The following is a 25386-nucleotide window of genomic DNA, read 5'->3' as shown; positions in this document are numbered from 1 at the left end:
CCGGCCAGGTAGAAGGCACCGGTGGCGACGGAGCAGATCAGGAGGCCGACCGGGCGGGAGGCAGCGACGGCGACCGAGCAGGTCAGGAGGCCGGCCGGGCGGGAGGCACAGGTGGCGTAGCAGTTCAGGGGGCCGTCCATGACGGCGGCGTAGTTCAGAGGGCTGTCCATGACGGCAACGACGTCCAGTCATCGGCCGGACAGAACGTGCAGGACGAGCAGGCCGGACAGGACGTGCAGATCGGACCGGACGTGCAGGACGAGCAGGCCGGACAGGACGTGCAGGACGAGCAGGACGTGCAGGACGAGCAGGACGTGCAGGACGTGCAGGACGAGCGTGCAGGACGTGCAGGACGAGCAGGCCGGACGGGAAGTGCAGGAGCAGACGAAGCTGAACACTCGGAGGCCGGACCAGGCGGAGCTGCAGAGGCTGAGGCCGGACCAGGCGGAGCTGCAGAGGCTGAGGCCGGACCCGACGAGGATGAAGACTCTGACGAAGCTGGACCAGACGAGGATGAAGACTCTGACGAAGCTGGACCAGACGAGGATGACGACTCTGACGAAGCTGGACCAGGTGACGACGAGGCGGCCGCAGGTGGCGGCTGAACGGTCCCCTCGGACCCTCCAGCTGACGAGGCATGAGGCTGGACGGGCTCCTCGGGCCCTCCAGCTGACGAGGCAGGTTGCTTTTCAAGTTGCAGCAACACACAGTCTATAGTGGGTGAAATGAGTTCGTATGAGTTCTCAGACTGAGGTGTGGCAGAACCAGGTGAGGCGTCGTCCTCAGGCTGAGGCGTAGAAGCAGCAAGCAGTAGCGCAGCAGGTGGTGGTCCTGCAGGCGGCGGCACGGGAGCCGCAGGAGGTGGCGCTGCAGCCACAGGTGGTGAAGCAGAAGGTGGCCAGACGGGCTCCTCAGGCCCTCCAGCTGACGAGGCGTGAGGCTGGACGGGCTCCTCGGGCCCGCCAGCTGACGAGGCGTGAGGCTGGACGGGCTCCTCGGGCCCGCCAGCTGACGAGGCGTGAGGCTGGACGGGCTCCTCGGGCCCGCCAGCTGACGTGGCGTGAGGCTGGACGGGCTCCTCGGGCCCGCCAGCTGACGTGGCGTGAGGCTGGACGGGTTCTCCTGAACCTCCAGCAGACGAAACGTGAGGCTGGCTGGGTTCTCCTGAACCTCCAGCAGACGAAACGTGAGGCTGGCTGGGTTCTCCTGAACCTCCAGCAGACGAAACATGAGGCTGGCTGGGTTCTCCTGAACCTCCAGCAGACGAAACGTGAGGCTGGCTGGGTTCTCCTGAACCTCCAGCAGACGAAACATGAGGCTGGCTGGGTTCTCCTGAACCTCCAGCAGACGAAACATGAAGCTGGCTGGGTTTTCCTGAACCTCCAGCAGACGAAACATGAGGCTGGCTGGGTTCTCCTGAACCTCCAGCAGACGAAACATGAAGCTGGCTGGGTTCTCCTGAACCTCCAGCAAACGAAACATGAGGCCGGACGGGCTCCCCGGGCCCTCCGACTGACACTGAAATTGGCTGCACCAGCTGTACCTCCGTCTCCAAACCGGCCTGGATAGCAGTCCCACAGCAGCTTAGCTGAGCCTGATGGCTAGCTTTTCCAGGGCAAACAGTCTCTGTATAGCCGGGCTCATTAACCGGAAAAGTAGTGTCAGTTTCCATAACCTCCGGAGAAAAAACATGAGGTGCCAAGATATAATCACTCACTTGTGTTTGTGTAATGGAGCGTCGGCGGCGCGCACGCCGCTTTTTCTTAGGAGTGGAAGACGGCGGTGAAATAGGTGGAAGTCCCTGGTAACTCCGAGGTCCCCCGAGAGCCAGTCGAGTTCCCCGGAAAGAGTGCTCGTGCTCCGGAATGAGCCACGGCTTCCACCGGAGCTCCTCCTCCAATAGAGCGCAGTATATCGACTGACGCTCGTCGTGATCTAAATCAACGGTGTCCAGCGCTTCCTCGCGCTGGACCGTGGCAGGAGTATGGCGAGACTGTGATGAGGGCGTGGAAACTGGTGAGCTGAGAGGTGGTGACGCTGTGGCGAATCTCAGCGAACCGACACGAACACACTCAGGTTCCGGAGGCAGCAATGGAGATGACTGATTGTGGGGTTGTTGTGACTGGTGGGTGCTGGAAGCCATTTCCTGACTCGACAGTCCCTGGGCCTGCAGCATCTCCTTTATCCTGGTAAAGGCAGCAACTATGGCAGGTGAGTCCGGGAGCTGGAGAAGGCGGGGATCCCTCTCCATAATAGCTTCAGCAACGTTAACCATTACCTGCTTGCTCTTTAAATCGGGCGCTGTAAAGATGCGGTCGAGGATCACTTGGATCCGAGCAGTCTCCTCCAGACACTCGGTGAGAGCAGCATCCGCTGGGTCCATACTGGTCGGTTCGTTCTGTCACGGCGGGGTGCGCCGATGTGTGTGGAAACAGGACCCAAAAGCAGATGATGACGAGGAATTGTAATGATTAACAGAAAGGTGAACCTTTAATGCGAAGACGGCAGGGAAATGAACCAAGAGACCAAAAACAAACAGGCAAAACACTAAGAAACAAAATACTAAATGGTACTGAGACCAAAACCTAAACTATGACTGTGGTGGAAAAATAATAAACAAAGACCATGACTAAGACTAATAATACATAACAGATGAAAACTAGAACTATGACTGAGGTGAGGTAAACAGGCTAAGACCATGACTAAAACTGTGACCCTGGTGAGATAAACAGACGAACCGACAATGGCATGAAGAAAACAAAAAGCTTAAATACAGACATGAGGTGATCAGGGGAAGTGGGGACACATGGGGGAACAGCTGACAGACATAAACCTAATGACAGGACCAGGAGAGAAAGCTAAATACAATGAACAAAGAACACATGACATTGTCAAAATAAAACAGGAAATACTAACAACTAAATATGACAACACAACAGACCCAACACGTGATGAATAAATACCAAACCCCAAAACATAGAAAACCCAGGAACAATAACCAATAACTGCCTAAACTAAAGGCAAAATAGGAAATAACACAAACTAATAACATATCAAAAAATACAAAGAAAACTCAGAGTGCTGGGTCGGAGACCCAGCCTGTGACAGTGTGTCGATAATGAACACATAAGTGTGTTCACTACACATAAGTGTGTTCATTACACTGACATTCTGTTGTACAATTGTTATTTACTTGTATTTTATAATTTGACTTTACATACTGCTGGGTGGTTTATAAAGTTTACAATAATTAGTATTATCATTTTGCTATATTTTCTAATATGTATAATAATCTCAAAAGTAATGCCTTGAAACAGAAAATAGTAATACTTTATTAAAACTTAAAACTAAAGTACAGTAAACGTCTTAATAATAAATTCCATATTCTATTACCACATTATTTGTGATCAGTGGGTTTGCAGGGTTAGGGGTGTTGGGGGTAGGGTCTTTAGGCTTTGGCCCCCACCCCTGCCACCAGTATATTTTTAACCAAGTATTTCTAACTTTTATTTGAATATTCAGTTTCCTACCATCTGCTCTTAAAGGGTAATTGCCAGGTAACCCGCCCTCCCCCTTTGCACACACATGTACACAAACAAAACACACAGTATAATTCACACTATAATTATAACAAATATGTATGCCATTTTACACCATCAAATTTAGATAGCTAAGGATGAAGAACCTTTTGTTCTTTAAAGAACCATTTGTAGTACCTAAAGAACCATCTACAAAATAAAAAGGTTCTTTGACATATGATGGTTCTTTAAAGAACCATGAAGACATCTGAAGAACCATTTAAGAGCCATAATTTTTCTGAGAGTACCAGGTGGGCCAGCAGGTATGGCTCTCAACCAAACACATTCCACTCAAAACTGAATCAAAGATTATCCACAGCGCCCCGGCATACTCCATCACCCGCATTATGGATGCTAGGCATCGCGGTAGAGGTTTTCAGTTTTTGGTGGATTGGGATGGGTATGGTCCGGAAGAGCGCTCCTGGGTGCCGCGGTCCGCAATTCTCGATGATGCCATGGTGAGAGAATTCTGCCACCGGCACCCTTACAAGTTTGGTGGGTCGCCGGGTGGCTCGCGTTAGAGGAAGGGGTACTGTCAGGGTCGGACGGTGCCCCGACCGGTCAACCTGCCTGTGTGTATATGTGTGTGTGTGTTTTCCTCTCTCGCTCTGTTTCCCTCCGCTGTGGTGTTTACGGAGGTCGGATAGCAACGAGGGACCTCCGACAGAATACGATCATGCAAAAGAAACTAGCCAGTGGTTATTACAGAGAGGATAAAGATAAGGCCTGTGGACCAGAACTGGGACCTACAGGTCTGGCTGATGGTTTAAATAAATAATTGTGAATGTTTCACAGCGCAGCAGGAATCTGGGCTGTGTTCAGGTAAGGCAGAGGACTGATGCTCAGACAGGACCTGCTGTGATAGTTCTGCTGTAATAGTTCTGATGTAACAGCTCTGCTGTGACGGTTCTGCTGTAACCGTTTTGCAGTAACCATTCTGCAGTAATGGTTCTGCTGTAATAGTTCTACTGTAACAGCTCTGCTGTGATGCTTCTACTGCTACAGTTCTGCAATAACAGCTCTACTGTGACGGTTCTGCAGTGATGGCCCTGCTTTAATGGCTCTGCTGTGACGGTTCTACTGAAACGGTTCTGCAATAATGGCTCTGCTGTAACGGTTCTGCTGTAACAGCTCTGCTGTGACAGTTCTGCAATAACGGCTCCCCAGTAATGGTTCTGCTGTCATGGTTAAGCTCAGTAGAAGTGTTTAGGTTCGCATTGATTTGTTTCAGGGTTGTTGTTATGGTTGTTGCTATGGTGATTAGCACTCTGCTCTTTGGCCTGTGGGCAGCGCTGCCACACCCAGTGCCACACAGACTCACTGTGGGTAGTACTGGTTGACCCAGGACAACAGGTAGCTGCAGTCATCGTCGTCCAGCCCTGCAGCGGTGAGCTGAGTGAGGTGGGCCGAGAACTCCTGATGGTACAGGCCGGCGTAGAGGTTCATGATGTCCATGTGAGGAGGGTAGCAGTTCTTCACCCTCCTCACCACCGTCAGCAGGTCTTCCTTCACACATCTTCCCACTCGACACACCTGGACAGGTTCATCGAACAGGGAGTAGGGTAAAAACTCTCATCAAACCCCGTATTAACATTAATCGACTGTCCCAACCAAAACAAAAAGGGGGATTAGTCCTGCCCAATATAGATTATTAAAGCATACTTTTGAAATGGCTAGATTAGGCAAACATTGAGCAGAGAAAAACAAGATAAACTGGATTTTAATTGAATAAGAATAATTTTAATTTATTCAGTAAAAAATCTTAATATATATTATTATACTCCTTCAAGGCTGTATAGAATGGGTGTTGGTAGAGAGGACTTGTGTTGGAAATGCCAACAAGCCAAAGGTACTGATACATGCCCCCTGAATGCCCGCTGTTTGTTTGTTTTTTCAGTTTGGAACACTGTATTGAATTATATGCAGGGATGGAAGGTTTGTAACTTGCCCAAATCACCTAAATTATGTCTACTAGGAGATAAAAGAAAGGTGCCACAATTAAATAAACACCAGTTTAGAGTGTTAAGCACTGCACCAGTAACATGTGCCTGTGTCATTTTGGAATACTGAAAGGACACCTATACTCAAATGCTTAAAATGTGGCCAGAATGATTGGGAACTTTACTTGCGAAAAGATGTTGGGAAGGTAAGATCATGTGACGGAAGCTTTGGTGGAACAATGGGGCAATTTCTGCACCTACATGTCTACCTGACTTTTTGTTTTGTTCTTTTTGTTTGCTTTTTTCTTGTTCTCTTTTGTTTTTGTTTTGATTTTTTGCTTCTTGTTTTTGGTTGTTGTATTTTTGTATTTGTTATTATAAAATGTAAAATCTAATAAATAATTGAATTTTTAAAAAAAAACTCTCATCCAGCTCAAACTGAGTACCAGCAGAGCTCCTCCCACACCTCCTCCCAGGTGACTAACCTGTCTCTTCACAGGTGAAGAGAGCCAGTCGGTTCCTCCCGAGGTGTCTTTGGCAGCCTCCTTTATTCGGCCCTCCACCATGTTCTGGAGCAGTATGTTGTGGATGCTGAGACATTTCTGAGGACGCCATCTTGGGACTCGCTCCTCCTGACAGTCTCTCCAGCGCCGGTCCTGCGCCTCCTGCTGCTGGATAGACACCATGGCACTCCTCAGGACCTTCAGCTCCCCTGCAGAGGAGGAGGGGGTGAAGGTGTCATTGATGGCCATCCACAACTTCAGTTGCAGAGCCTCGAAGTCTTTGTGCAGCTCGTCCTCCTCTTCCTCATTGACCGAGTCATAGCTGAACAGGTCCTCCTCCCTCTCTATCAGCCTCCTGCTTGATTCTTCCAGCTGCTCCTCCTTCTCCACTTGCACCTGCTTGACCTCATCCCCTGAAGAAAACAGAAAGCATCAGAAGCAAAAAACCACAGGAGCTAAATCCATCAACAGATCAGGTCCTGCTAGCTCTCATTCTTCATGTGAACCAAACACCTGCAGTTCCTATGACATCCAGCAGAAACAGCAGTGAGTCACCCCCATAGACTCCCATGTTAAAACTTCACAGCACAAATAAACATATTTACAGCCTGATAAACAAACAGTTTGGTCTTTTCCTTCATTGCACATGAATGGGGTGGTGGGGTCTTTATACTTCCCCTGTTTATTAGGGGAGTCGCCTATTTTCACTGACACAGGAGACTATCTGATTGTTCAGTCTGACGTCACTAGCCGCGTCTGGGTCTAAACTCCGCTGCAGGTCCATATATCAAACGATCACTATGGCATTAATGAGAGTTGAAAAACTGTCTAAAGTCTTTCATCTTTAATAAAATGATCAGCGTTCTGCTCTACCAGGTGTAACAATTGAGTTTAACATCCAGGCATCCATGAAAACGGAATTTATGACATTTAACGGAGTTAGAAGTTAGCAGGGAGTTAGCTCGCTAGCTTCTATCTAAATACAGTGGGGCAAAAAAGTATTTAGTCAGCCACCAATTGTGCAAGTTCCCCCACTTAAAATGATGACAGAGGTCAGTAATTTGCACCAGAGGTACACTTCAACTGTGAGAGACAGAATGTGAAAAAAAAATCCATGAATTCACATGGTAGGATTTGTAAAGAATTTATTCGTAAATTAGGGTGGAAAATAAGTATTTGGTCACCTCAAACAAGGAAAATCTCTGGCTCTCACAGACCTGTAACGTCTTCTGTAAGAAGCTTTTCTGTCCCCCACTCGTTACCTGTATGAATGGCACCTGTTTGAACTCATCATCTGTATAAAAGACACCTGTCCACAGCCTCAAACAGTCAGACTCCAAAATCCACCATGGCCAAGACCAAAGAGCTTTCGAAGGACACCAGGAAAAGTATTGTAGACCTGCACCAGACTGGGAAGAGTGAATCTACAATAGGCAAGCAGCTTGGTGTGAAAAAATCAACTGTGGGAGCAATCATCAGAAAATGGAAGACATACAAGACCACTGATAATCTCCCACGCAAGATCTCATCCCGTGGGGTCAAAATGATCATGAGAACGGTGAGCAAAGATCCCAGAACCACACGGGGGGACCTGGTGAATGACCTGCAGAGAGCTGGGACCAAAGTAACAAAGGTCACCATCAGTAACACACTACAACGGCAGGGAATCAAATCCCGCAGTGCCAGACGTGTTCCGCTGCTGAAGCCGGTGCATGTCCAGGCCCGTCTGAAGTTTGCCAGAGAGCACATGGATGATACAGCAGAGGATTGTCATGTGGTCAGATGAAACCAAAGTAGAACTTTTTGGTATAAACTCAACTCGTCGTGTTTGGAGGAAGAAGAATACTGAGTTGCATCCCAAGAACACCATACCTACTGTGAAGCATGGGGGTGGAAACATCATGCTATGGGGCTGTTTTTCTGCCAAGGGGACAGGACGACTGATCCGTGTTAAGGACAGAATGAATGGGGCCATGTATCGTGAGATTTTGAGCCAAAACCTCCTTCCATCAGTGAGAACTTTGAAGATGAAACGAGGCTGGGTCTTCCAACATGACAATGATCCAAAACACACCGCCCGGGCAACAAAGGAGTGGCTCCGTAAGAAGCATTTGAAAGTCCTGGAGTGGCCTAGCCAGTCTCCAAACCTCAACCCCATAGAAAATCTGTGGCGGGAGTTGAAAGTCCGTGTTGCTCGGCGACAGCCCCAAAACATCACTGCTCTCGAGAAGATCTGCATGGAGGAATGGGCCAAAATACCAGCTACTGTGTGTGCAAACCTGGTAAAGACCTATAGTAAGCGTTTGACCTCTGTTATTGCCAACAAAGGTTATGTTACAAAGTATTGAGTTGTATTTTTGTTATTGACCAAATACTTATTTTCCACCCTGATTTACGAATAAATTCTTTACAAATCCTACCATGTGGATTCATGGATTTTTTTTTCACATTCTGTCTCTCACAGTTGAAGTCTACTGTTAGATTTGTATTGTTGATTGTCATTTATGCTTAGAAATATTTACTCATATATGCTTAGAAGTGTATATAATCATTGGTGGATTGAAAGGATGTTTCATCCTAAAGTAACAGCTCTGTGTAGCATGAAGGGGGAGTGCGTTCACTCCCTCTACAGAGTGTTCCGGCATAGATTACACACCTCCTAGGAAAGGCCGTATCTTCTCTTGCTGATATATGGTATAGCAAACACACGTATATCTGTTTAAGTATAAGAGCCTTTTGTTCAGATGGACCGCTAGACTCCTGGCACCAGCTTTGGGGAGTCTTCACAGGGTCACATCTGGACCTCACACACACACACACACACACACACACACACACACACACACACACACACACACACACAGTATTCTTTGTTCACATGTATACCTATGTAAGATGTCATATGTTAATGACCCTATGCATATTCATGTAACCACAATAAAAGGAGTGCTATGGGGAGCCTGGCTGAGAGTCTGATGGAGGCTAGGTGGTGGGACGACACTTGGCTCCAGCCAGATTTCCCTCATGCATGAGTAAACCAGCCTGCTTGTGTCTTGCTTTGCAGTGTAATTATATTGTCTTCAACGTTCCAGCGGATAGGTACAAGCTACAAACCTATCATTAATTGGTCCTTCGATGCCGGAGCCCTGGGATCGCATTCACCGAGGGGGGGGAGAGGCACGCTGAAAGACTGACGTCAGCCAGGAAGTTCCTGTGGATTCGCTGTCTGTCCTTTCTCCTCGATGAATGACGATCGGCGGGATTCGAGGCTACATTACACGCTAAGCAACACCGAGTAAGTTTAAGTCTTTGCCGCTGTGTGCAGCAAAGCACGCATCCACTGTGTGAGGTTGCGTTGAAAGTCTTTATCACTGTGTGCGATAAAGCGCGTGATCACTGCTATGTAAGTCTTTGCCACTGTGTGCGGCAGAGCACGTGGTCACTGTGTGAGACTGCGTTGAGACAATAGGCCTAATTTTTGTTGGTTGTGAGTGAGGATATTTGTTGTTGTTGTTGTTGTTGTTGTGTGAGTGTGTGCGGAGTAGAACACGTGGTCTGCGACACCGACTGTTGTTGTTATCATGGTTTCTTAAGCAGCCAGGAGTGTGTGGAAAAGGCCAGCCCACATCAGCTGCTGTGCTCTGGTGGGTGGCTTTCCCCCCACCCCTTGCTGACACAAAATGTTAACTCTTTAGCTTGCCCTGTTCGACATCAGCCTGTGTGCCAAACCATTGAGGTGGATAGTTGTTAAAAGTAACCTACATTAAGCTTGTGGTTGCTCAAATTCAGTACAATGACATGTGAGGTGAAGTGATATAGGTAAATATTTAAACTCATGAAGTGCATAGAGGCACTTGACCTGTGTGGAAGACTGTCGTCTTATTATGAGCCATTGTTGAGATATAGAGCACATCTGTGAAAACAACTAATATGCTGCAACTACTGTGTGATGTCGCGTTGCAGTTTTGTTTTTGTTTTTTGAGCTGATGAGCAAGCTACACATTATCAGATCAAGAGCTGTCTGAGAACTACTCAAAGAGAGGGGAAACAGAGAGTGTGCAGCGTTTCCATGAGCAGTTTTTCTGCACCTTGACTAGTGTGTGTGTAGCATCAGCATCATGTTTTTGTTTATTTGTTTTGTTGGATTAAAAATAATTAAATAAACTGGTGATCATGCCTATGGATCACCATGGCACATATCTCCAGCCATATGATTTATTTATGCAGATGAAAAAGTGAGTGTGAATGTGTCTGACATCAGTGTTTTTGTGCACTGTGCAAAAGTAATTGCCTTTGATTGTGAGTGAGAGCAGTGATTTTGCGGATCACAAGCTATTGTAAAGGAAAAAAAAAAAAAAGAGTGAAAAAGAGACAAATTACATTGTAGACGAAGAAAAATAATCATAGGAAAAAGGTTTTGTGTTGATCAGCCAAAAAACAACTACAATGTCATTTTCTGCTTTAAGAAAGGATTGTTCACACAAACACAGACAGAGAGAGAGAGAGAGAGAGATGTGTGTTGATTAAGCAGTGATGATAATGAACATGTCTTAGTTTGTCACTTTCAGGTGAAAAGCAGACCTGTATCAATTTTCCACATGCAGCGGTCGGACGGAAGAAATTTATAGTTAAACATCATTGGAAACATGCAGGCCAAGTTCTGGCTGACTTATATACAGCGCAATGTGTTTCTCAACCTCACAAACTCACAAGCAAGCTCACTCCTCCCTGAAGAATGCAGCTCCAAAGCAATAACATGGCAGATAAAGAGACAGCATCAAGTCCTGAGCAAAAAGTCTCAGCAAGCAGCAGCAATGTGGACAAACAGCATCAGAGAAGAGCAAACCCATCATCCTGACTGATCGGATGAATGGCACTGTGTTTACAACAAGCTGCAACTTCACTATGCATGTGAAGAAAACTTTTGAGGAGAACTGAGGAGACTGTTGGAGTTTGACATTTGCCACCTGTGGAGTAAAATGGCAAGAAGAGACAGTGGAACACAGGACAAAGCTGAAGGAGAACTGCCGGCTGGGGACTGTTGCAAGTGGGAGAGGACAACAGAGTGAGAGTAAGTGGAAACACAGAGGAATGCTGTTATTAAATGTGGGAAATCAAAATTTGGGTTAGCAAATCTGGGGAAAAGAAAACTGACTGCTTAAGTTGGAAAATTGTGAAGGAGTCTGAAACAGATAGAAACATACAAAATCACACAAACAAGCAGAACATGAATTAACTTTACTAACAATTCCAAACACAAAATGACTCATGAAGACTCATAGCACATTAGTTAAGAAATGATCAAATAATAGCAGAGAAGTGTGTAGGAAAGGCAGCTTTAAGAACATGCTCTGCTGGATATGCAGCTCCACAGACATGCATTAGACCTGTCTAATTACACAAACCTGCAATGAAAATTAGTTTGTTATCTTTCATCAGTGTTAAAATAGTGTCAATTTAGCAGACACTTGTTATCAAATACTGAATTTATCCTAAAAAAAATTGACTCTCCAAGTTGCAGGACAACAATTTAACCTTTGTGGGGAAAAAAAAAAAATCCTGGTTTGATGAATCAGTGATCAGGCAATAAATTTAGTGTTAAAATGGTAAATTGGGAGAAGCTTCCTGCTTGATTGATGCAGCAAGTAATTTACTGTATGAGGGAAATTGTCTTTTGTGATACTATTTTGAACATGCTTTCCTGTTGTCCTGTCAACTTAGTGGGTTAATGGCTGATATGCAAATTAGTTGATCGGGTTTAGATTAATGAAAGGTGACTGAATTCTAGCACGAGTGGATGAGATGTGTTTGAGTGGAAACTCTAAAACACTGAGTTCCCTGCTTTGATGTGCGAGTGAATTCTGTATCTAGATATACAACTCTGAATACGTCAGAACAAACTTCTTTTGTGAAGTGCATGACAGCATGTCACATGTTTTATGATGAAGGGAAAAAGGAAAATTGAATAAAATAGATCTGTGGCCTAAATGAGTGAAGAGCACAGACCTGGTGATTAAACTCATAAGTTAATAAGACATTAGACTGTTGTGTGTTGTGCAGCTGATGGTTGGTTTGGAGTGAATCTAGCTGATGATTCTTCTCCTGTTGTGAAGTTGATGAGGAGTTTGTGTCATGACTTAACAAGGCCTTTTTATTTTGATACTTTCACAGTGCACTGAAAGTTTGGTTTGATAATCTCTGTTATTTTTCATTTTTATCTTTTGAACAGGCACTGATTTTGTTTGTTTATTTCTTTTCTTTAAGCAGATCTGCACGTCGGGAATTGAAAGTGCTATACGACCGATCGAGAAAGCCACTTATTTGGGACAATTATGTCCCAGCCTAAAAAAAAGGATTCAGCGAGCATTACAGTTCTTCATGTGGTTTGCTCACATGATTTATACCAGGACACCTGGTTGATGTTTTTCCTACTACAGGATTTTTGGGTTTATGTGTGAGGAAAACTGTGTTTACAGGTTATGAGTGGTGATGCTGTTACACTGTGTTTTGGGAAAATGTGACGTTACTTTGATGGTTGATTTTATGGTGTTTTTATGGCACCTCTGGAACCTGTTGACCTGTGTCTGACCTCCATCTGACCACAGTCAATGTGTATTGCTAATGTTTGTTTCTTTGAGAATGCTGTGGAAGATTCAGCTGAAACGGACAAGTGACATGAGTAAAACAAATAAGAGATTACGGTATTTATGGAATAGTTTATTATGGGCTCTTTGCTGGCCACTTTGAGCCCATAATAATAATATGTGAGTGGAGTGACTTTGCTTAAGAGAAGTCACCGATTACATTAATGTTAACTGAGCACATGGGATGATCCATGTTTGAGGCGAATTATGGTAACAATAGTGATTTAATGATTTGAGAAAACCTGCACATGACACTTGTCTTGCCCGTGCTGAATGCTTATTACTCTTTTGATATAATTGTTTATACGTGTGAAGTTTGATTTTATTTCCAGATCTTATGTATGCAGGCTCCTGGTGGAGCCAGTTTTTAAGACAGGGATCCAGGTTTGGTGAGTTGACGCATGAGAGTGTCCATGCGTCAAGAGGTGGGGTCCAGAATTAACATTAAACAATGTTTACTATTATTGTTGCAGTGATTTGTGTGATTAGCCGTTTATTTACAAGTATTAAACCTATGCAAGTGGTGCATCCATGTTCAGATGAGGCTTTGATGGCCTATAAGTGAAGTTCACTGAACTAAAGAATGTGGTTTGATGATTGTTGACATGCTCTCCAAATAGAAGTTTTTCTGAAATACAGGTGCAGCAGTGAGAAGCAAGAAACATTCCAGGCATAGCCCAGGCAGTGGTTGAGGTCAAAGGTCAAGCTGGTTGGGGCCCATCATGAGATCAGACCTTGGAGCCACTGCAAAGAGGTCGAGGTCCCAGGAAACCCCAGCACCCCCAAGACAGCACAATAGAGAAATCTCACACTTGGTTGTTTCAGTGGTGAGGGGGGAGTGCTGATTGAGCCCCCGTAGGGTAAGCTCGCACTTCAACCTCCAGCCTCTGATCAACTCTAAGGCAACCAAGTGCGAGGCGTGACGGCTGAATCAGCTGAACCCGGAGGAAGGCGGAGAAGCTGAGTGTTTTGAGACAGATCCAGCAGGCCCAAAATCAGGACTATGCGTGACGAAAAGGAGTGCCTGAGAGGATCGTCCACAAGATGGGAGCTGAGGCCAGGAGAGAGGCTTCAGGAGGATCAGAGATCATCTTCAGCACAGCAGACATGACACAGAGAGCTGTGCTACTGAGCTTCCAGGAGATTTTAAATAAAATGAAAGATTCAATATTGACGCTGAGGAAGACAGCTAAGGTGTACGACGTGCTCTGCCTTAAACCTTTCAGCAGCGTTGGAACATGAAAACTCGAGGGATGAGGAGCGTGCCAAGCTCCATCGACAGCGCAGAAGGAGGTCGAGGATGACATCATGATTCTGTGAAAGCACAGGAACCAGAAGCTATGGTGGTGATGACAGCAGTTTCCTATGAACATCACCTAATGCGGTGCCACTATACTGTACATATGATGACACTCTGAAGGCTGCTGGGATCATAACAGCAGTAAGACAACTGAACCCTGCACCGTTTTCACAGAGGTGTTTCTCTGCAGAGCGTGGACAATGAAGGAGTCATAAATATCCCCCTCACAGGACGAAGGCCTGAAGTGAGGTAATGGGAGGCCATAAAACTAGAGTGCTGAGAAGTCTGCAGCTCTGGAAATAGCTGAGACCCATGTTGACAAACAACAAAACCAACTGGTATGTTTGAATGTTTATTCTACATACATTTGGACTCTGGTCCTATGGACAATGATGGAAACATCTGGAAGAGACATTCATGACGCCCTGCAGAGCTCAAACCACCCTGCAGAGAGACATGTGATTTGCACACCCGCAGGAAGCATCACCAAGCTGAGATGTTTTTGAAAATGTTGCTTTCTTATTTTCACTATTAAATTAACAATTTCTTTGTTTGCTTGTAGGATGCAGTTTGCCATGAGATGAGATCAATGAGGAATGAGATAACTGCTAATACATTTGTTAAACTGTGTATTTTTTCAGTAATTTAGGGTGATTTGACATATGCTGAATATAACAATGTTTGCATTGAAACTGTCAGACATGAGGTATTCATAACTGGGAACTTTTCAAGCATAAAGGTCAAAAAGGGGGGAAATGTTAGATTTGTATTGTTGATTGTCATTTATGCTTAGAAATATTTACTCATATATGCTTAGAAGTGTATATAATCATTGGTGGATTGAAAGGATGTTTCATCCTAAAGTAACAGCTCTGTGTAGCATGAAGGGGGAGTGCGTTCACTCCCTCTACAGAGTGTTCCGGCATAGATCACACACCTCCTAGGAAAGGCCGTATCTTCTCTTGCTGATATATGGTATAGCAAACACACGTATATCTGTTTAAGTATAAGAGCCTTTTGTTCAGATGGACCGCTAGACTCCTGGCACCAGCTTTGGGGAGTCTTCACAGGGTCACATCTGGACCTCACACACACACACACACACACACACACACACACACACACACACACACACACACACACACACACACACACACACAGTATTCTTTGTTCACATGTATACCTATGTAAGATGTCATATGTTAATGACCCTATGCATATTCATGTAACCACAATAAAAGGAGTGCTATGGGGAGCCTGGCTGAGAGTCTGATGGAGGCTAGGTGGTGGGACGACACTTGGCTCCAGCCAGATTTCCCTCATGCATGAGTAAACCAGCCTGCTTGTGTCTTGCTTTGCAGTGTAATTATATTGTCTTCAACGTTCCAGCGGATAGGTACAAGCTACAAACCTATCATCTACCTCTGGTGCAAATTACTGACCTCTGTCATCATTTTAGGTGGGGGAACTTGCACAATCGGTGGCTGACTAAATACTTTTTTGCCCCACTGTACAATATAGCATGTCCTGACTGCGGGGTTTTGGAAACAAATTCAAACGTACAGCTCTGCTATCACTTCCAACATAAATGAAGACAGAAAACTAAACAGCAGTGACGTTTGTAGGGTTACTGAAGTTGGGCTAGCTGGTATATAATGATGTGCTACGTGACCGCTAGCGACACAGCTATGTTAGCATAATATAAACAAGCTAACTTTTTTTCCACTCGATAAAAGTTAACTTGAGTGTTCTCGGTGGTCAGGAACAAATGTAATCGCATGGCAGGATGCTGTAAAAGGACCAAACTTCAGCCAGGAGAACAACTGAGATAATCCATCCACAATACGAGGTTAGTCATTCATATACTGCTGCATAGGCTGGGCTGTAGTTACATCCTAAGGTTTTAAAAACTGAGCTTAAATAAATGATTAGTGGTAATAAAAGGAGAGGGAGGTCAACAGGGATCACTGACTGTTTTAGGAGCTTTTTGAGATTAAATAGAAGAAAATACATAACATTAAACATGTTAACAACACAAAAGCCATATTAAACGCATACTACTTTAGACCCGGAAGTAGGATTCGTCGCGTCATCACTGAACAACCGGATAGCTGGTTGTTAGAGCCAATCTATAGAGAAATATTTTTGATACTGTTTCAGTTATTATGTTACATGTTTAATTTTGTATAATATGTTGTTAGAGAATAAATGCTGCGCGTTTAATTTGTGTCGGGTAAGAAAACATTACAACATTACAGTAGCAGGTTAGAGTGAGCCAGGACGGCAATGGAAATGTGCGCTGTAGCAGCAAATAGTTTTTTGACCGTGACATCTTTTGTTTGTATGTACGAGTCAGAAATAAATCTGAACAGCTCACATTAAGAAGTGGAAGAATTATTTTTTCGAAGCTTGGGACAGAAATTCGCCACTACATAAAAGTCAAAAATCTATCGAGTAACGGAGGAATGTTTTCCGCGGTAGAGCCACCGACTGAGACATAGAAAAGTCACCGGATCGTCGGCATAAGGACGCCTACACACAACAACACGGCGAACAGCTAAGTAAAAAGTGTTTTGTCAGATGCATCTTACCTGTGGAAGTAGCATAAAGGAGTTTGTGCAGTACACCACCCGACAGCTGTGCCGAAGAAAATCATTACGGCTTAGCGGTGTTATATAATTACAATGGCGGACGACATTAATGACAGTGTGGGTGTAGTTACGCGTGATGACAGCCAGAGGGCGATGACAGACAAAGGTCTGGAGTTCAAACTGCATCAGCTCACAAAGGTGAGAAGAGGCAAATTAGGACAAGTGACAGCACAAGAAGATGAAACTGAGCGACTTTTGAGCCATGAAATTCTGCTGGCTGTAAATGATGTGAGAGAGGCACTGAAAGTTTACAAGAAGTTGTATGAAGAGTTTCAAGAATGCAATTATGCAGTGTTGCTGTGTATTAAAGATGAGGAGGAAAAGGAGGCTGACCAACAATTTTGGTTTCAGCCAATGTCAGAACGATGTTTGCAGTTCATTAATAGAGTTAATACATGGATTGAAATACAAACATGTGATCAAGAGATAACTCCCATGGACAGTGCATCCAGAGTGTCAAAAACATCTAGAGTGTCAAACAAGTCTAAAGTATCCAACACGTCAAGGGTGTCGACAGCATCGTCAGAGCGCGTCAAGGAAGAAGCTAACAGAGCAGCTCTGATGGCACGAGCAGCGTCTCTGAAAGAAAAACAGGCTCTAGAGTTAAAAGAAGCAGAAATTAAAGCTGCAAAGGAAAGACTGGAAATTGAAACAGCCATTGCAGTGTCTACGGCCAAAGTGAAAGTGTATGAGGAATGTGAAGGGGTTAAGTCTCAAGTGAGTGAAACCAGACTTACGGTAATGCCACGTCGTGACCTCCTGAAGATGAATAACGAAAATCGTCATGGCAACGTAAAACACACACCAGGGAAGCCAACAGAGATAGATAGGTCTGCCTCTTGGAGGAATCCTGGTGATCCAAGTACTGCAGCAGGGGCCATACCTAAGACACATAGAACTCCACTGCAGGGGCCGAGCCAACGCCAAGATGGTGTCTCACTTCAGGAGACCAGACCAAGTGAGCTTTATCAAGTTATGCAGAAACAGGCAGATATCACAGAGATGCTTGTAAAGTACCAACAGCTGGCTCGGTTACCACAAAGGGATGTGCCAGTGTTCCACGGAGATCCTTTGGAGTACAGGTCGTTTATGAGGGCATTCATGCACGCTATTGACACCAGAACTGATAGCAATTCAGACAAGCTATATTTTCTGGAGCAGTATACTCGAGGCGAGCCTCGTGATCTTGTGAGGAGTTGTCAGCATATGCCTGAACATCGGGGTATGAAAGGGCTCTGCAGCTGCTTCAAGATAAATATGGAAATGAGTTACAGATTGCTAGCACACTAATTGAGAAGACATCGAAGTGGCCACAAATTAAGGCTGAAGATGGAAAGGCGTTGAGCGCATTCTCTGTATTCCTGGTGAGCTGTCGTAATGCCATGGAGGATGTGGACTATATGGAAGAGATGGACAACCCTGCAACTATGAGGGTCATCATTTCCAAGTTGCCATTTAAAATAAGAGAGCGCTGGAGAATCCATGCATATGATATCCAGGAGCGGCGCTGCAACAGAGCAAGATTCACAGAGCTGGTGGCCTTCGTTGAACGCCAAGCAAAGATCATGTCCGACCCACTCTTTGGCGATCTTGAAACAGCAGTGTCAGACAAGGTTATGAAAAAGCCACAGCAAGGAAATAAGTTGAAGAAAGACATTAGACATGGGAGCAGCTTTGCTATCAAGGTTAACCAAGGTTCAGAAATGGACAAAAGAAGCAGAGTGAGTAAGAACCAGAGTGACCTGTCACTCAACTGCGCCTTCACAAGAGGGTCACATGAGCAGAGATTGCAAAAGGAAGATGGTGTGTGAGGTTTGTTCACTCAAGCATCCAAGTTTGTTGCACTTCTCAAGTTATGAGGAAGAGAAGCCTCCCGATGAGGTCAATATGGGTAGCACTGCTAAAGGCCCAGCAGGGTTGTCTGAAGAAAAGGAGACAAGTGCCTGTACTGGGGCTGGAGGCAGCTGCGTGCTTGCCATTGTACCTGTAAGGGTGAAGTCCTGCAAGAGTGACAAGGCTGTGGAGGTTTACGCTTTCATTGACCCAGGTAGCTCTGCATCGTTCTGCACCGAAGCCTTGGCAAGGAAGTTGAAGGTGCAAGGCAGACGAACCGAGCTAACGTTGAGGACCATAAATTCCAGAAGTCGAGAGGAGAGTTATGTGCTCACAGAATTGGAAGTCAGCAGTCTGGCAGACAACAACTTTATCGCACTGTCAAAGGTCTTCACACAGAAAAGTATTCCTGTTTCCAGAGAGAACATCCCACTCCAGAAAGAGGTTGACAAGTGGCCGTACCTACGCGAGGTGAGGTTGCCTCATATTGAGGCTGAAGTGGAGCTTCTCATTGGAACTAAAGAATACACCATATTGGAGCCATGGAAGGTGATCCCAAGTGAGGACAATGGTCCATATGCCGTAAAGACAGCACTTGGATGGATTCTGAATGGACCACTCAGAGAAACAGATACTGCAGCCAATGATGTACAACCATGTGCTATTGTGAACAGAATAGCCATCGACAACGTGGAACAACTGCTTGTACGACAGTATAACCACGACTTTCCAGAGCGTCACTGTGATGATAAAGCAGGAATGTCTCAATAAGACCACCACTTCATGGAGTCTGTGTCAAGCTCTACTCGTCTCACTGATGGACACTATGCCATAAGTCTTCCTACGAAGAAGTCGTGCGTTCAGATGCCGAACAATCGAAGTGCAGTGTTACAGCGTGCACTGAGCCTTTCAGTGCAAGCTGAAAAGGAATCCTGCACTCCATGAAGAATACACTGCCTTCATGAGTGACATGTTGAACAAGGGATATGCCGTTGAGGTTCCAACAACACAGTTAAACCGCAAGGATGGAAAACAGTGGTATATTCCCCACCATGGGGTATATCATCCACAAAAAAAGAAGCTGAGGGTGGTATTTGACTGCGCTGCCAGCTACCAAGGAGTTTCACTGAATAGTGAACTTCTACAAGGGCCAGATTTAACAAACTCATTGATCGGAGTGCTGACACGGTTCAGGCAATAGTCTATCGCCTTTACAGCAGAGGAGAACCGCAGCAAATCATCACCTGAAGCTGTAAGCACAGTCCTGGAAAATTTTTATGTTGACGACTGCTTGAAGTCTGTTGCCACGGAAACTCAAGGTATGCAGTTATACACAGACCTCACTGAATTGTGTTCTGGTGGAGGATTTCACCTAACGAAATGGACAAGCAACAGTCGTGCCTTGCTCTCATTCATCCCTGAGCATGAGAGAGCCAAAGCTGTCAGAGACCTGAACTTGAACCATGACCTGCTGCCTATGGAACGTGCTTTAGGAGTTCTATGGTGCCCTGAGTCTGACGCATTCAAGTTCAGGATTAACATCAAAGAAAGACCTGTGACGAGACGTGGAATACTTTCCGTCACCAGCTCCATCTATGACCCACTGGGATTCCTTTCCCCAGGAACTCTCCCTGCAAAAATGATCTTGCAGCAGTTATGCAGGGAGGGTCTTGCTTGGGATGATAAGATCCCAGAACAGCTCAGTCATAAGTGAAACAAGTGGTTACAAGAGCTGTGCCAGCTGTCAGAGGTAACCGTACCCAGGTGTGTGAGACCATTGGACTTCGGTCCTGTCGCAACAGCACAGCTCCACCATTTTTCTGATGGGAGCGAAAGTGGATATGGAACAGCATCATACTTGAGGATGACCAGCAATGATGGACGGGTTCACTGTACATTAATGATGGGAAAATCCCGTGTGGCGCCCATGAAGCAAACCACTATTCCACGAATAGAGTTGACTGCAGCTATGGTTGCTGCAAAGACAGACAAAATGTTAAGAACGGAGCTTCAGATGAATCTTCTTGAATCTACATTCTGGACTGACAGCACAACTGTGTTGAAGTATATTGAAAATGAAAATCTTCGCTTCAAGACATTCGTGGCCAATCGCGTTGCGGTCATTAGAGAGCTAACAAATCCTCAGCAGTGGAGGTACGTTGGTACAGCAATCAATCCAGCTGATTGTGCATCCAGAGGGCTTGCACCATCTAAGCTCATGAAGAATCTAAGCTGGTTCCACGGCCCAGCTTTCCTGAAAACCCCAGAAAGACAGTGGCCAGAAAGACCTGACAAGGAAAGGATTGATAAAGATGACAGCGAAGTGAGGCATGCAACCATGGTACATCTCACAAATGCAGCTGAGAATGTTCACACGTTGAACAAGCTGATCAATCACTATTCCAGCTGGCATCGAGTGAAGAGAGCTGTGGCATGGATGATCAAACTCAAAGACTTACTGCTACGACGATGTGAAAAAAGGAAAGAGACGTACGCTAAACAGAAAGAACAAGACAACGAATCAATGCAGACAACACTTACCCTGAAAGATCTGGTGCAAGCTGAGGCAGAGATCATTAAGTTCTGTCAAAGTCAACAATTCCAAGAAGAGATCACCATGTTAAAGAAAGGCAAGTGTGTGACAAAGACTAGTCACTTGAGGAAACTTGATCCCGTGATGCAGGACGGAGTTTTGAGAGTTGGTGGTCGCCTCGCAGCTGCTGGGATGCCAGAACATGTGAAGCACCCAGTCATTATCCCAAAGGGCTCACATATCACCACACTGATCTTGCAGGATATACATGAGAAGATTGGGCACTGTGGAAGACTGTATATGCTTTCACGGCTGCGACAGAAGTATTGGATTCCATCCGCTAACTCAGAAGTGAGGAAGTTTCTGTCAAGGTGCGTAATCTGCAGGAAAACTAGAGGCAAACCACTGGAACAGAAGATGGCAAATTTGCCAGAGGATAGGCTTCTACCTGATGAACCCCCCTTTTCTAATGTTGGGGTGGATTACTTTGGACCGTTTAATGTGAAGCATGGCCGCAGCACAGTAAAAAGGTATGGTGTGTTGTTTACCTGCCTTACAACAAGAGCAGTGCACATTGAAATTGTGCACACTTTGGACACTGATTCATGTCTGAACGCCATCAGACGCTTTGTGTGCAGAAGAGGTCAGGTATCTGTCATGCGTTCAGATAATGGCACCAACCTAGTCGCTGCTGAACGGGAGCCATTCAAGAGTGGAATCAGTCAAAGATTCTAGACTGTCTCATGCAAAAGGGAATCCAGTGGGTATTTAACCCACCCGCTGGTTCTCACTTTGGAGGGATATGGGAAAGGCAGATCAGAACCTTGAGGAAGGTCCTGAGGTCTATACTGAAGGAACAGTTGGTCAATGATGAAGGTTTACTGACACTAATGTGTGAAGTGGAGTCAGTACTAAATGACAGACCGCTGACTACAGTAACAGATGATCCAACAGACCTGGAACCACTGACGCCTAACCACTTGCTACTGATGAAGAAAAAGCCGGGTTTGCCTCCTGGACTTTTCAGAAAGGAAGACTCATACTCCCGCCGCCGTTGGAAGCAAGTGCAATATCTTGCTGACTTGTTTTGGAAGAGGTGGGTGCGCGAGTATTTGCCTATGCTTCAAGAGCGTCAAAAGTGGACTCAGGTCAGAAGAAATGTAACTGTGGGGGACATTGTAATGGTGGTCGACGAGTCAGCGCCAAGAAGCTCGTGGATGTTGGGGAGAGTTCTTCGTGTCATTCCAGATGCTAAGGGTCTGGTGCGGCGTGTGATCATCAAGACAAAGACTAACACCTTAGAAAGACCCATTGACAAGCTATGCTTGATCTGTGAGAATGTCATGTAACTTGGAATGAGAAAATACAGTATATGTTCTGATCGGTTACAGGTTTTGTGAAAGATAATTTGAATGACCATGTGTGATACAGGAAGTGTTAATGTTATTTGGCTCTTTTGTAAGTGTTTGCTAATTGTCAGTCTTCACGCCCTCCAATTAGGGGGCTGGAAATGTTAGAGCCAATCTATAGAGAAATATTTTTGATACTGTTTCAGTTATTATGTTACATGTTTAATTTTGTATAATATGTTGTTAGAGAATAAATGCTGCGCGTTTAATTTGTGTCGGGTAAGAAAACATTACAGCGCATGTGTGGTAGCAGGTTAGAGTGAGCCAGGACGGCAATGGAAATGTGCGCTGTAGCAGCAAATAGTCTTTTAGACCGTGACATCTTTTGTTTGTATGTACTAGTCAGAAATAAATCTGAACAGCTCACATTAAGAAGTGGAAGAATTATTTTTTCGAAGCTTGGGACAGAAATTCGCCACTACACTGGTAGCTAGCAAGCTTCACCTGAACTGGACTTCTGGACTGTGTTTGTCCTGTTGGAGCCTTTTGAACCATTTTAAATGAAATCATGTGACCAATCGTATAGTTGCTGTGAGGTTACTGTACTAATAGACTGTCCAAGAGGGCAGAACTCTGGTGAAAGTATTGTGATTGGATGTCACTGAGCACTAATTAGCAGGCACCATCTCGGTAAGATGCTCCCATTCAGTCTATGCTAACCTAGCTACCATTAGCGTCCACATGTTGCCATTTTTGGAAACAAAAACGAACATAGAGAAAATCCTCAAACTGAGCCTTCACGAAAGCTACCAGTGGGTGACGTGACTGTTGCTATGTCCATCCTTCATCTACAGTCTGTGGTCCTGGAGAGCTACCTGGTTCTAGCAGGGCTTCTGCAGGTCTCACCTTCATTGTTGTTGTGCAGTTTGCGGTTCTTCCAGATCTTTGAGGGGATCTTCAGTCTTGGCAGTTTGCTCCAGGCTCCTCCTTCTTCTCCACTTTCCTCTGCACCTCCTGCTGCAGTCAGTAAGATGATGAATGAATATGTGCAGCTGATATAGATTAATTAAATCCTGAATCGAATTTTAAATATAAATGTATTTTGCCAGAATCTTAGCTTAGAGCTCACAAAACTATTTCAACAACTGCAAAACAGCTAAAACAGCAACGATTAAAGAGCGGGAAAACGGAAAAAGATGTAAACACAAAGCACGGCTCGTTCACCTGACGGCACACAACACAGACACGCCGTTGGTGCTGAAAGCCAAAATCTAAAATATTCTGAAACATCAGGTTTCATCGCTTTCCTACTAAAATTCACTTAACTAGCAGCAAAAGATCAAAACTGGGCTTCACATTTGATAAAAATCGTCATTAATTCCCTCTTACTTTGGCTGTTATTCCCTGCACAGCTCTCTCTCTCTCTCTTTCTCTCTCTCTCTGTCAGTTTACTCAGAGACCAGTTTACCATCAAAAATATCTGTTTTCTGCATTATTTGCTGCTTATTATGCACAAGTCTACCGTTTTGTTCAGTGCTGTCGGCCTCCAACATGAAAGCCTCATTTCTGCTGTTCAATGCTGAAGAAATTTAAACTTTTACAAATGATTGCTTAGCTGTCTCTCTAATCAAACCTCTGTAACTTTGCTCTGATTTACTTAAGCAGCATCAGGTAGTATGTTTTCATGGTTTTCTTCTGTTTTTGATCTACTGCAGAATATTTTTAAGGCGGTTATCTGCTATAAAAAGCCAGGCTGGGAAAATCTCCTTCATGTTTTTATCCTCAGTTACTTTGGCACAAAGGCATCTGCTGTGACGCTACATAGATATAAGTACTGCAATGGATAATGATGATGAAAGCCCTGCTGCAGACAGTCAATACAGTGTAAGCTGACAGGCTCGGGTCCACTGCAGAGGGCTCACAGATTTTCCAGCTAAACCTGAGCGGCAGCATGAAGCACTGATATGAACACCAGAGTGAAACTCGCTGCTGCGCCGTAAATTTGAGTTTTTTTGAGCGGAGTTTGGTGCGGACTCTGCACTTCCCCAGCAGAGCACCACCTGCAGTCTGAAGGCCTGCCGCTGTAGCTCTGATGGAAACACTTCAAACAGTCCGATCAATCAGATCAATGAGTCCGCTTATCGATCACCAGCACACACACACACACACACACACACACACAAACGTCAAATCGACGACAGGGACTCCGCAGCTCCGCTAATCTCCTCACCGGCCGCTCTGTGTCTGAAGGAGCAGCGGGAGAGGGCAGGGCGCGTGAGCAGCAGGAGCAGGAGGTGTTACTGCTGAGTCTAACCTGAACCGAAACATAGATGAGCTCACCTTTACTCCTCTGATGACTCATTAGGAGCTGAAAGTACTTCCGCGCGGGCAGGACGACGATCAGATCGACCGGGACCAGGACTGGATGCAGCTGAGAGCAGGTGATGTCTGAATCCCCCTCACGTCATCCTGAAAGAACACTTTCAGTTTCGGTTCAGAAAAGCTGCATCATCATCAACACTCAAGGACACACACAAAGAGACACACACAGATTGTGTGTGTGTGTGTCTGTGAGTTTGAGTGCTTGTCATAGACCGTACTCCCCCTTTTAGAGCGGGCAGCCAATCCCACACACGCAGATGTAGAAAACCTGCCTGTTCCCTTCCTCGCTGGTCCGTGTTTAAAATGGCTTCCTGATGTATCTGCGTAAATGAGCTATCTCTTCTTCTCACAACTGGTAAAGTTCATGGTTTCCTGGCACAGACCGACTTCTAAGCGCAGCCATTCCACGACCTTAATGTTAGCTGCTTTATGTTACCACAAACTGTGGTGAAGCAAGTCAATACAACAGAAAAGCTCCACAATTGTCTCTTCTTTCCACTTACAGTGACGTCTCCACCGTCTGTGTGTCGAAATAAAACAAGGCCTCTGTTATACTTGTCACACGACCCTGTTGTTTTGTACTGATGTATGATACCATTGATTTCCTTTCCGATCCAATACCAAGTAATATTCAGGGTGGTATCGACGATACTGATCCGATACCGATACTTTG

The 25386-nt window shown here is 45.3% G+C and overlaps 1 protein-coding gene across 3 annotated transcripts in view; it reads right to left on the bottom strand.

The window, feature by feature from the left end:
* The window catches only part of tnfaip2a (tumor necrosis factor, alpha-induced protein 2a), an 80650-nt gene extending 55664 nt beyond the window's left edge, over nucleotides 1–24986 (bottom strand). For all 3 annotated transcript variants that reach the window (XM_004573139.2, XM_004573140.2, XM_076874246.1), the window contains exons 1-4: nucleotides 24672–24986; nucleotides 23238–23348; nucleotides 6004–6434; nucleotides 4900–5111 (exon numbers count right to left, since the gene is read on the bottom strand). In XM_004573139.2, the coding sequence (XP_004573196.2) occupies nucleotides 4900–5111; nucleotides 6004–6434; nucleotides 23238–23348; nucleotides 24672–24693 (776 nt within the window). In that variant the 5' untranslated portion in view covers nucleotides 24694–24986. The remainder of the gene's footprint in view (nucleotides 1–4899; nucleotides 5112–6003; nucleotides 6435–23237; nucleotides 23349–24671) is intronic.
* Between the last annotated feature and the right edge of the window lie 400 nt (nucleotides 24987–25386).

Source organism: Maylandia zebra, linkage group LG15 (genome assembly GCF_041146795.1).
Source record: "Maylandia zebra isolate NMK-2024a linkage group LG15, Mzebra_GT3a, whole genome shotgun sequence".
Classification (NCBI taxonomy): domain Eukaryota; kingdom Metazoa; phylum Chordata; class Actinopteri; order Cichliformes; family Cichlidae; genus Maylandia; species Maylandia zebra.
Note: the sequence above shows the minus strand (reverse complement) of the source record. Positions and strands in the feature narration are given on the sequence as shown.